Genomic DNA, 13,030 nt, shown 5'->3' with positions numbered 1-13,030 from the left:
GTGAACCGACCGGAGGGTCAGCTTGGAGTTTAGCATTCGAGTCCTTAACGTGGGACCCGAATAGTCGCTCTTCTGAGGGCGCTCCCAGCTGAGCCACACACACAGATACACCCCGCATGGACTGTAGGTTAAACGTGCGATGAAAGGAGAACGGTATATTTGAGTTGGAAGTTGATATAAATGCTCCAAATTATGCAGGTACCCTGGAGGGGAATACCATAACGTTCATAATGGTGGGATAATGTCCATTATTGGACACAACGTGATATATTTCATCCAATCAGTTTTTACTGTAACTGCCAAATTGCACAGTAGTACTCCTCACCGGTCAATCTGTATAATAATCACTCACTTTTTCTGGATATATCAGCTTTGATCTATTATCCCTTTATCAATTAGTCTCTTTTGATAGTTAATGGCAAATATTGCTCCTGTCCTTGACTCCACTACCTGCATAGTTTGTCTGTTTGCAGCTAGGATTTGTTTGAATATCAGTTTGACCAGGTGTGGAGTTTTTTTTTGTGTGTGGACTGGGTCGTACCTTGATTGATTCCACCTGCTGAGAACACTACCCTCCTTATCAAACTTGCTCACTACAACATGTAACTTCAGATTTTAGTGGAGTCCTGAGTTCTGCAAATTTGAATATTGGTGGCTCACTCATCCTTCAAAGCTCCTTTTTTTTCTTTGCATACTGATTATATCTCTTTCCCCAGTTAGTTTTTCCTCTTGTCACCCCCCAACTCCTACGTCTTTCATCTCCCTGGATCATCCTAGGTTTTCAATAATGTCATGTAGGGCAAGTACTGTTGTCCTCTTCTATTCTGTATCCATGAAAATACTCCAGGCTTTCATTTTTTTTTTAATTTAGTAGCTGCTTGGCAGGACTTCTTGGCAGCAAGCTTCCACAGTGTAAGGGTTAACACAATGCCAGCGATCTGGGTCTAATTCTCATTGCTGTCTGTGAGCGATGGTACATTCCGCCCTCTCCCCCCCCCCCACATTAGCAAGTGGCAGAACAGTTTCTTACCACAGTCCAAAGACGTATATGGTAGGCGATACTTGTGGGCTGCCCCCAGCACAACCTCAGATTGTTGGTTGTTGACACATTTCAACGTATGTTTTAATGTACGTGTGACAAATAAAGATAATCTTTATCTGCTCCAGACCACTTTGAAATCAGGATATTCTAGTCTGAAAGGAGAAATTAGAGATGAATCAAGAGGAGTCAACCATAATAGTGTTATATTGTAACATAGGCAGATTTTTTTTAAGTACACTCTGTTTTCTACTGCAGTACCTTGGGGGTGAATCATATTTATTTTAGTATTACACTATATCATGTTGTATTCAGTGGTCAGCCTTTTCCTTGCTATTCTCAAACTTCATATTTTATTCATATATTTACTCCTGGCCTGCTATTCCAAAACAAGACATTCAATTCAACTAGTCTGCACTAGTTTTCATACTCTGCAGAAATAAATCTACTGTTGAAACTTTCTCATACTCACTCACTCGCGCGCACACACACTAACTGGTCTTGTTTTATTTTGCATTCAGTGTTTCAAACTTGTAGGATGTATAAGTTTGTTAAAATTGTGCCTCCATGGGTGGGGCACTCTACCATACAAGATGGACCCTGGAAAAATCATGACAGGTGTTCACTATTAATAATTAGCAAATTTTAATTGGGAACACATCATGAATATTAATTGTAGAAATGTGAAGATATTATGGAATTCATAAAAAACAGTTAAGGAGATTTCTTGAAATATCCACCAATAAAAATAGTGTGGATAAGAATGCTGTTAAGTAATTCACTCATGTAGTTCCTGAGACCTTGTAGTGAATGAAGGAGAATGATTAGTTAGTTTATTTTGGCAAAATTATTGGATATATTTTGAAACAGTTCTGCTCAGGAAAGTGTTACTAACTTCTTGACCCTGTTGTCCAAAGACGTATTGTTCGAACTATGGCTATTGTTACAATATATTGATAAAAGTTCACATTGTGGAGTAGGAAAATTTGAATGACCTCTTTCTTTCAAGACTTTTTATTGCTTAAATGTACATTTAAAAAAAATGTAGATTATAAGTATTGAGTGACATCCCCTGTTTGAAGGACGATTGCGTCATTGGGTGCGATGCTGCCCTTGAAAGGTTAGCGTGGCGGAAACTTTGCTGCATATTGTGCTTTGTTGGTCATCATTGCTCTTAAGTTGCTTTGTATGCAGTTGCTACACTTATGCTGGATAACTGTACTTGCCCAGGAAGTTGAAAGCTTTGGCATTGAGTTCATGAGGATAGGGCTAGGGAGAAGTGTTGTTCAAAATGAGGATACCCTGAGATATTTGCAACAGTGTTATTGCTATTATTTGAAAGCGAGGTTAGAAATTTAAAGGAATTAGTCTGCTATAATGCATGTTTTATTATACAGAATAATGGATACTTGGCTTGCGTCGTACAATATGACACTCTCATCAAATTGGCTTCTAAGCCATAAGTTGTTTTATTGCACCAGCTGCACTTTGAAGGTGTATTACTGCCTTGAAACAAATTATTTTGGAAAGAAATTCAAATGTAGTGCAGGTAATGGCTTGGTAACAAATGAATAATGAATCTTTTGTGAACTTTGTTCCTTGTCAGTCAGTGACCTCTTTATTTGGGACACGTGCACATGTTCCTTTCTGATAGTAATTACAGTTTTCACTTTACTAAAAGACTGAATTTCTTGAATTTAGAAACTTAAATTTTCAAGTTTTTAAAAAATAAAACATAGACATAGGAGCACAGTTGGGCCATTCAGCCCATCAAATCTGCTGTCATTCCATCATGGCTGATTTATTATCTCCCTCAACCCCATTCTCCTGTCTTTTCACTGTAAACTTTAACACTTACTAATCAAGAACCTAACAACCTCCGCTTTAAATATCCCCAATGACTTGGCCTCCACATCCATCTATGACAATGAATTCCACAGATTAACCATTATCTGGCTAAAGAAGTCCCTTCTCATCTCTGTGGTTGTCCCCCTGTTCTGCGGCTGTGCCCACTGGTCCTTGATTTCACCCACCATAGGAAATATGCTCTCCACATCTACTCCGTGGAGCCCTTTCAACATCTGGTAGGTTTCAATGAAATCCCTCCCTTTATTCATATGAAGCTGTTTGTATGAAAGTGTAGTGGTTTGATCATTACTTGCACCTTACTAATACCTAGGTACTGTTCCTTGGGTACAGCAATGATTTTTTTGTGCACTATAATAAATTGGATGGTTGTCGTCTTTGCTGTATTGATGGGTGAGGTGGGTATATTGGCTAGGACATTTGGAGAGCTTTACATTGCCAAGCAGATGTGTTCTCTGTTTAATATCTCAACAGCACCTCTGAGAAAAGAGTACTAAATTAGTGATCCAGTTTTGGAATACCACTTGAACCACTAAGTATCCGATTCATGCATGGCCTGCCTTTGACTAGAAACAAACTAACATGGAGATGGAAAATATTTAACTGTTTCGGTGGTCTATTTGCATGTGACTATTGATTATGAGCTAAAAAGGTCGGACGTGCCAGGGTATTTTGGGAGAGGGGATGTGGGAGATGGAAGGGATGCGCTCTGCAAACTTTCAACATCTGAAAATGGAAATATTGATATCTTTCAAAAGAGAAATTTGAGTGTACTAGAATAGTGGAAAACAGACACAAAGACCGATAGTAATTGGATAGATCCTACAAAGTGTAGGCTTTGAAACTCATATTTACATAGTTCAGTCCTGCTGTTAATTTGCCTGATTTAAAAATAATAGTTGTTGATGAATATTTATAGTGAAATTAGTTGAGCCACCGGTCTGAAGGCTTTTCCCAATACAGTCTATTTTTGGTGAGTGATCTGTACCCTCTTCAGAAGACCAGTGAAACAGCCATCTCTGTAGGGACACATGTTTCCTTTCACCAGTGAGTAAGTTAAGCTTGTCTGAACAACCTTGCGATCTGAGTTCTTAAATGATAATCAGTTCAGTTTTGCCACCAAGGCAGACTGAGCTCTCCTCTCCAGAAGAGATTGAGGGGTTGAGAATGAAAAATTTAAGAATGATTGAGAGATTGAGAATGAAGTCTTTCAAAAATTGTAAAAATGTTTAAGTGTTGGTGTAAGGAAGATGTTTCCACTTGTGGGAGTCTGAAACTATGTAACTTGAATATGAGCGAGTCACAAATAAATTTACTGGGGATTTTAGTTTAATGGTGAACTTGTTACCATAGAACATTTGTGAATTGCATTGAAGTATTTAAGGGGAGCTAGTAAGTGCGAGGGTGGGGAAAAAATCAGATGAAAGTGGAAGCAGGCTTGTGTGGAAGATGGGTCATCTGGGCCAAGTGGACTCTTTCCATGCCCCAGTGTAAAATTCTGTAATTCTAGGTACAACTGGTAACCATTTCAGCTTCAGAGGGTTGTAGACTCTGCCAGCTTCATCAGAGGCACAATCCTACCTAACATTGAGGGCATGTTCCAAAGGCAGTGTCTCAAGCAGGTGCCATCCATTATTAAGGACCCTCACCATCTGCGAAATGCCCCCTTGCCATTACTATCATCAGGGAGAAGGTACAGGAGCCTGAAGACCCATACTTAATGTTTTAGGAACAACTTCTTCCCCACCATCGTTTTCTGTATGGTCCATGAACTCTACCTCACTATTCCTCTTTTTCAACACATTTCACTGCCTGCAGTATGTTAATGATAACAAGCCTGATTCTGCTTTGGAAGCCTTTCCTTTCTCTAGCAAATACCAATTTATAAGATGTTGGAGTCTATTGTTAAAGATGGGGTTTGGGGGTACTTGGAAGCACATGAAACACAGGCTGAAACCAGTATGATTTCCTTAAGAGAAAATCTTGCCTGACAAATCTGTTGGAATAGTTTGAGGAAATAGCATGCAGGATAGACAAGGGAGAGTCAGTGGATGTTGTGTACTTGGATTTTTGGAAGGCCTTTGACAAGGTGTCACACATGAAGCTGCTTAACAAGATAAAAGCCCATGGTATCATAGGAAATACACTAGGCTGGATAGGAGAGGAGGCAAAGAGTGGGAATAAAGGGAGACTTTTCTGATTGGCTGGCCTTGACTAGTGATGTTCCACAGGGGCCTTGTTTTGGGACCAATTCTTTTTACATTACTTGTCAATGATTTTGGACAACAGAATTGATGACTTTGTGGCCAAGTTTGCAGGCGACACAAAGATAAGTGAAGGGGCAGGTAGTGTTGAGGAGGCAGGGAGGACGTAGAAGGACTTGGACAGATTAGGTGAATGGGCAAAGCAGTGGGAGAGGGAATACAGTGGAGGGAAGTGCATGGTCATGAACTTTGGTAGAAGTAGTAAAAGTGTGGACTATTTTCTAAATAGAGAAAATGCAAAAATATGAGGTGCAAACTGACTTGTGAGCCCTTGTGCAGGATTCTCTAAAGGTTAGTTAATTGGTTGAGTCTGTGGTGAGGAAGGCAAATGTGATGCTCAGTTTCATTTTGAGAGGACTAGAATATAAAAGCAAGGATATAAAGTTGAGACTTTATAAAGCACTGGTGAGGCCTCACTTGGAGTATTGTTGCAGTTTTGGGCCTCTTAGAAAGGATGGGCTGACATTGGAGAGGGTTCAGAGGAGGTTCACGAGAATGATTCCGGGAATGAAAGGGTTAATGTATGAGGACCAATTGACTTATCTGGACTTGTACTCCCTGGAATTCAGAAGAATGGGGAGGGGACCTGATTAAACCTATTGAATGTTGAAAAGCCTCGATAGAGTGGATGAGGAGAGGATATTTCCTTTGGTGGGGGAGCATAGGACTGGAGGACACAGCTTCAGAATAGAGGAATGTCCATTTTTTTGGTTAGAGGGTGGTGAATCTTTGGAATTCATTGTCACAGGTGGCTGTGGAGGCCAAATCCTTGGGTATGCTGAAGGCAGAGGTTGATAGATTTTTGATTAGTTAGGACATGAACGGATGTGGGGAGAAGGCAGGAGATTAGGGTTGAGAGGGAAATGGATCGGCCATGATGACATGGTGTAGCAGACCCAATGGGCCAAATGGCCTAATTGTGCACTTGTATCTTACAGTCTTATAACTGTTACAATTTTCAGGAAGAGGATGCCTGCACTTCCATTGCTCCATGGACTATATGGAGCTGGTTCCCAAGTGCTGGGAGCCCCACCAAAAATATAATCATAAAATGCAGCCTAATTTTCTATAGATTCAATACCCTGGAATTGATCTAAAGGCATACGCCACGTGACGAGGGTGTTAAGTGTGAGCTGGATGGGTTACAGACCTGAGTTAGATGTTTTACCCCAGAGCATTTGGCTTTGACTAACCAAATGTTAGCAGCTAATTTAAAACCAATTGCAGCCAAGCCATATCTAATTGCTTAAAGTCGAGGTGTCAATGGAAAGCAGCAGTTGATTTTTAACTCTTTAGGGTCATAGTTATTTATACATTACACTTTCTTCTTGGTTCAGACTCAAACCATTTAGCCCAACGGGATCATACTCCCCAACCACCCTCACTTCCTGGCGCTCTGCTTGAAACATCGACTATTTATTCATCTCCATAGATGCTGCCTGACCTGCTGAGTCCCTCCAGCATTTTGTGTGTGTTGCTCTGGATTTCCTGCATCTTCCGAATCTCTTGTGTTTATAATCCTACCCCCTTTGTTGTTTTCCTCTAGTCAGAAGAATGTTTCTTTTCCGATTTATGCATAGTAATACTTCATGCCGTAACTATTTGCTATTTCTCTTTTTAAGCAAAATCACCTTGTTTTCAGTTTTGAGTTTTTTTTGGCAATCATCTTATTTCAAAGTATTGCGACTACCTCCTGCTGGTGTAAATATTTTCTTCATATTTAACTCTATCAAGTCTCCCCTTAACTAATTGTGCTGTACAGAGCACAATCCTAACATATCCAGACTTTTCACATAGTGGAGGGGAAGCAATTAAGCTGAAACATCATTGCATGGAACTGTATTTTTTTAAAACATTAATATTTAGTAGCAGTCACACTGGCTTAAATGCGGACTAATACCACGCCACACTGTTGTATTGTGTGTTTGCACTTCAATCTCAATTTCTTGCCTACTTTCACTTGCACATTTTTCCTCGCCTGCCTCTGCCCCACACCCCACTTTCTTCTTTCTGCAGGGATCACTTCCTGCGCAACTCCCTTGGCTATTTGAACCTCCCCACTGATCCTCCTCTGGCACTTAAGCCTTGCAAATGGAACAAGTGCTACACCTCCTCCCTCACTACCATTCAGGGCCCCTAACAGTCCTTCCGGGTGAGGCGACACTTCACCTGTGAGTCTGTTTGGGTCATGTACTGTGTCTGGTGCTCCCGGTGTGGCCTCCTGGGTATCGGTGAGACCCGACATAGATTGGGAGACTGCTTTGCCGAGCACCTACACTCCATCTGTCAGAAAAAGTGGGATTTCCCACCCACTTCAATTCTACTTCCCATTCCCATTTCGATGTGTAAGTCCATGGCCTCCTTGACTGCTGGGATGAGCCCACACTCAGGTTGGAGGAGCAACGCTACCCGTCTGGGTAACCTCCATCCTGATGGCATGAACGTTGATTCCTTAAACTTCCTGTAATTCCCCCTCCCCCCCTTGCCTCTCTATTCCCTATTCCTGTTTCCCTCTCCCACCTTATCATTACCTCCCTCTGGTGCTCCTCCCCCTTCTCTTTCTTCCATGGCCTTCTATCCTTTCCCATCATATTTCCCTTTCTCCAGCCCTGTATCTCTTTCACCTATCAACTTCCCAGATTTTTACTTCACCCCTTCCCCCTCTCCCAGTTTCACCTATCACCTGCTGCCTTGTACTACTTCCTCCCCTCCCCTCGCCCTACCCTGACTTCTCATCTTTCTTTCCAGTCTTGATGAAGGGTCTTGGCCTGAAATGTCACTGTTTATCGATTTCCATAGGTGCTGCCCGGCCTGCTGAATTCCTCCAGCATTTTGTGTGTGTTGCCCTGGATTTCCAGCATCTGCAGATTTTTTTGTGTTTGTGTTCACTTTTGCCCAGTTCTTTCTATCTTATTCTCCTTTTTTCTTGCATTCTAGCATGCCTATATGTATGTACCTTGGCTGTGTTCTTGTATTCACTAAGCTTGAACACTACTCTGGCAATCAATTTACTACCCTGCTTGGTCCTTTGGAAATTACGAATAATTAATCTTGAGCACGAAAGTTTATCAGAAGCGGCAATCATATTGGCTGGTAATTAATTTAGGGAGATGGAAGGTGTTGCGTAGCATGGCATCTGGGAATACAGGGAGACAGTAAATAACCTTCACAAACATTTGTCACCATGGATTAACTACTATATTTGTGGCTATATTGATTTATGACTGAAGCATTTAATGTGATACAGCAGAGCACAGCCAACAATAGTCAGGATTTAGAATTAATTTTGCAGAGGGAAAACAAGAAAGTCCATTGGTATAGAGAGCATTGGCTGCATGTGCGCATGATAGGGAGGTTGACATCTCTAAGAGACCATCAGCATTCCCTTTTGTTGAAACTCCAAAAATTGCGCAAACATTTTCTTGTTTTCCTCCTGCGGTTGATTTGAAGGGGGTACAATGTGGTGTGCCTCTCGTCTTGCGTACTGGAATTGTTCTCTATCCCCACCTGTGGCCCAAGCCCAGCTGCAGGAGGCTGTTCTCCAGAATTCTCTTCATGAATGTAATGCAGTTCATGGGCACTGGTGATGACGCTGCTTCGCGTTGGTGTACCGGGGGCTTCCTTGTACCTGTTTGAATCAGCTACCTTCTCGCCCCCTGAAGAACCGAGTTCTCCCATTTTGGCATCCTCTACCTGCATCATTTTTTTTTGTACACCTGAACTTATGCTTTTTCAACTCTATATGGAGTGGAAATTTTTGCTTGTAGTTTACAACGACAACATAGGACAAGGCTAGGCAACGATTTGAATAAATAAGGTGATTTGTAACTGCAGTTGTTGGCAGACTTGGAGCCAAGGTAGTTTCAAGCTTGGGGGGTGTTTGACTTGGTGTGGGCTATGGGTTTTAACATGCTGCACAAATGGTTGGATGTATGCACTGAGCGGTTCCCTCTATGGTATGCATGCGCGCACACCTTTTGCTACTCGCGCACAAAGGAATTTAAACTGCGCACAAAAGGTTGTCACCCTCTACCTCGTTGGCATGTTAAGTATATTTCAAGATCGTACACAGTCACACTTTTCTGATTTCTGATGCGGATGGTGTTAATGTGGAATTTGCAATGATTTGTCTGCAGATTTTAGAAACTGGCTTATTAATGCTGTTTTATTGAGGAAATTATTCAATGCGCATATGTCGTTGTCACTGGGCAAAAAACTGCACAGCACAAGATTTTTGCGCACACTGGTCATTACAAATTAGAGAAAACATTGCCCCTGAGTTCAGGAAAAAAATAAATAAATGGCAAAAAATGAGTTATTTTTAAACAAGTTGGAGAGAAACTTGAGAGCATTGGATCTGTGGGCAAGCAGACCCTGTTGCCAATGGCCAAGGTGAGGTTTTGAGGAAAAGAGGGGTTGTGTGAGCCAGAGTGGACAGTATGACGGTTCTGGTTGCAGCTTATAAGACCATAAACTAAAGGAGCAGAATTGGGCCATTTGGCTCATTGAGTCTGCTCGGCCATTTAATTATGGCTGATCCAATTTTCCCCTTTGCCTCAATCTCCTTCCTTCTCCCTGTATCCCTTCCTGCCCTGACCAATCAAGAACCTATCAACCTCTGCCTTAAACATGCATAAAGGCTTGGCTTCCAGCTGCCTATGGCAAAGAATTTTACAGATTCTTCACTCTTTGGCTAAAGAAATTCCCCTCATCTGTTTTAAAAGGACACCCCTCTATTCTGAGGCTGTGTCTTCTGCTCCCCCACCACAGGAAGCATCCTCTCCACATCCACTCTATCAAGGCCTTTCACCATTCGATAGGTTTCAATGAGGTTGCCCTTCGTTTTTCTGAATTCTAGTGATTATAGGCCCAGAACGATCAGACGCTCTTCATATGACAATCCATTCAATCCTGGAATCATTTTTGTGAATCTCCTTTGATCCCTCTCTAGTTTCAGCACATCCTTTCAAAGATAAGAGGCCCAAAACTGCACACAATACTCCAAATGAGGCCTCACTAGTGCTTTATAAAGCCTCTGCATCACGTCCTTGCTTTTATATTCTAGTCCTCTTGAAATGAATGCTAACGTTGCATTTGCCTTCCTCACCATAAACTCAACCTGCAAATTAACCATCAGGGAATCCTGCACAAGGGCTTCCAAGTCCCTGTGTGCCTCCATTTTTTTGAATTTTTCTCTCCATTTAGAAAATAGTCAACCCTTTAATTTCCTGTGTCTAAGCGACTAGTCGCTTCCAGACACTGTATTCCATCTGCCATATCTTTGCCCATTCTCCTAATCTGCCCAAGTCCTCTTGTAGCCGCTCTACTTCCTCAAAACTACCTGTCCCTCCACCTATCCTCATATTGTCTGCAAACTTTGTAACAAAACCTTCAATTCCATCATCTAAATCAAATGGTGGACCTTAGAAAGAATTTAAGCCAATGTATCAGAAATGTGCAGACACAGAGGATAGGAAAGAAATGAGGTGAAAGTAGAGACGATAGAGTGCAGAAATTTCTGCCACCGTTTCATTTCCCACGGGTTTAGATAATTTGCTAATTTTTTCTTGCAGGTAACAAAACACCTCTACGACAAGCCGTGTAACCAGTCAAACAGACAGCCTAATGAATTGGCCCAGCGTACAGAGGATCTGTGAATTTGATTAAAAATGGGATTAATAAAGCTTCAGAACCCTAATCATCCCTCAGCGCTCCTTCATAAAGCCAACCAGATGCGACTGCTGGGGACTCTGTGTGATGTGGTTATCCTGGTGGACAGCCAGGAGTTCCACGCCCATCGCACCATCTTGGCCTGTACCAGTAAGATGTTTGAAATCTTGTTTCTGCGCAACAGTCAGCATTACACCTTGGACTTCCTTTCACCAAAGACGTTCCAACAGATCCTGGAATATGCTTACACTGCCACACTCCAAGCCAAAGTAGAGGACTTGGATGATCTGTTGTATGCAGCAGAAATATTGGAGATTGAGTACTTGGAGGAGCAGTGTCTGAAGATACTGGAAACTATTCAGGCAACGGATGATAATGATACAGAGATGACAGCTGCTGAAGAGGAGGATGGGGGAAAAGCCAGGTTTAACAAGAATATATTGGTTACTTCGCAAATCTCTGGTGAAGAGGCTGCTTACATGACTAACCAGGCCATGCCAACTGGGACAATGGAAGAGCAGAGCCCCTCTGTGTCCACTTCATTTGGACTTTCAGCAATGAGCCCCACCAAAGCTGCCGTAGATAGTCTCATGAGTATTGGGCAGTCTATTATTCAGGGATCTCTGCAGCAAGCTTCTACAGATGAAGCCTTCTCTGCTGGCAGCAGGCATTCCATGGTAATCGAAGTCAAGCACGAAATGATGCAGGTAGAGGAGGATGCTAGTCCCAAAATGGGAGAAATGGGTTCTTCAGGGGGCGAGAAGGTAGCTGATTCAGACAGGTACAAGGAAGCCCCCGGTACGCCAACGCGAAGCAGCGTCATCACCAGTGCCCGTGAACTGCATTACGTTCGTGAAGAAAATTCTGGAGAGCAGCCTCCTGAATCTGGGCTTGGGCCACAGGTGGGGATAGAGAACAGTTCCAGTGCGCAGGGTGAGAGGCACACTGCGTTGTATCCCCTTCAATTCAACCGCAGGACTGATGGCCTACTGGAGGTGCCAACTTCCCTATCGTCTGCACTGCACGTGCAGCCCACACTCTCTGTGGCGATGGACTTCAGCGGGTACGGAGGGCTCCTGCCTCAAGGCTTCATTCAGAGGGAGCTTTTCAACAAGCTGGGCGAACTCGCCGTGGGCATGAAGACTGAGAATAGATCTACCAGCGAGAGGTGTAATGTCTGTGGCGTAGAACTATCAGACAGCGAAGCCATTGAGCAACACAGGTGAGAGATAACATCACCTTGTTGAAATAAAATTGCTAGGTTGTTGTAATATTCCATTTTTGTTCTCAAATCAGTCCCAATGCCGCCTTCATATATGATTCAGTCCTATCTTATTCTCTAGATTGCTCTTCAGACCCTATTAAATAACCTGCGCTAAAGTTGTTATATAATTTTGTTCTTCAAAGAATTTGACTTTAATGAAGTGTGCACAAGTGCTTCACAGAATCGGATTCATTAGCACTGTCTTATATGACATACAATTTGTTGTTTTGTGGCAAATGCATAAAATTGCAATAAATTGCAAAATAGCGCAAAAACAAAGGGAATAATATGATATCAATGGACTGTTCAGAAATCTGATGGCTGAGCGGGAAGAATTTGTTTCTTAATCATTGAGTGCAGGTCCTCTGGAAAATTAATATTTTTCATGACTTCAAGTTTCATTCCTTTTGCAAAAATTAATTCTGTCTTGATAGACTCCTTCCCCTAACCAATGGACATTTCGTGGAATTATTATTTTTTTTTATTAAGCAGTGTCTTCACATTAATGAGTGTTGCAGGAATTGGGAGGAACAAGCTCAAGGGATTAAGAACTTCCAACAGTGTTTATAATCCTCATAGCATTGGTCTTGATGTGAGGGCAGATTAATACAGGTAAGTGTAAAGTGCACTCTAAGATAGAAATATAAACTGCATATGTATTCTATTTGTGGATCAGATGCAGCTAAAAATGAAGACAATGAGTCAATGCAGAGTAGATATCAACAAACCCAATGGAATATGGAATCAAATCAGTAAAATATTGGAGTGCAAGGCAATATATTGCCACAGGAACAAAGTTGCAATGAAATTAGTCCATCAAGCAGTAAGTGGTATAAATTTGATTTTTTTTTTGTAATGATCAGGCTTTAAATGTTGCAGTGTTTCTGGAAGACTGAATGAGGAAAGGTGGAGTTGGCGAAGAGGAAG

The 13,030-nt window shown here is 41.9% G+C and overlaps 1 protein-coding gene across 5 annotated transcripts in view; it reads left to right on the top strand.

The window, feature by feature from the left end:
* Nucleotides 1-13,030, top strand: part of zbtb16a (zinc finger and BTB domain containing 16a) — a 256,819-nt gene that overhangs the window by 1,841 nt on the left and 241,948 nt on the right. For 4 of the 5 annotated variants that reach the window (XM_059956858.1, XM_059956857.1, XM_059956854.1 and 1 more), the window contains exon 2: nt 10,743-12,061. In XM_059956858.1, coding sequence (XP_059812841.1) covers nt 10,839-12,061 — 1,223 coding nt within the window. In that variant the 5' untranslated portion in view covers nt 10,743-10,838. Of the gene's footprint in view, nt 1-59; nt 124-10,742; nt 12,062-13,030 lie in introns of those variants that run through there. The other variant, XM_059956855.1, reaches the window with a different exon arrangement.

This window comes from Hypanus sabinus, chromosome X2, assembly GCF_030144855.1.
Source record: "Hypanus sabinus isolate sHypSab1 chromosome X2, sHypSab1.hap1, whole genome shotgun sequence".
Classification (NCBI taxonomy): Eukaryota; Metazoa; Chordata; class Chondrichthyes; order Myliobatiformes; family Dasyatidae; genus Hypanus; species Hypanus sabinus.
Note: the sequence above shows the minus strand (reverse complement) of the source record. Positions and strands in the feature narration are given on the sequence as shown.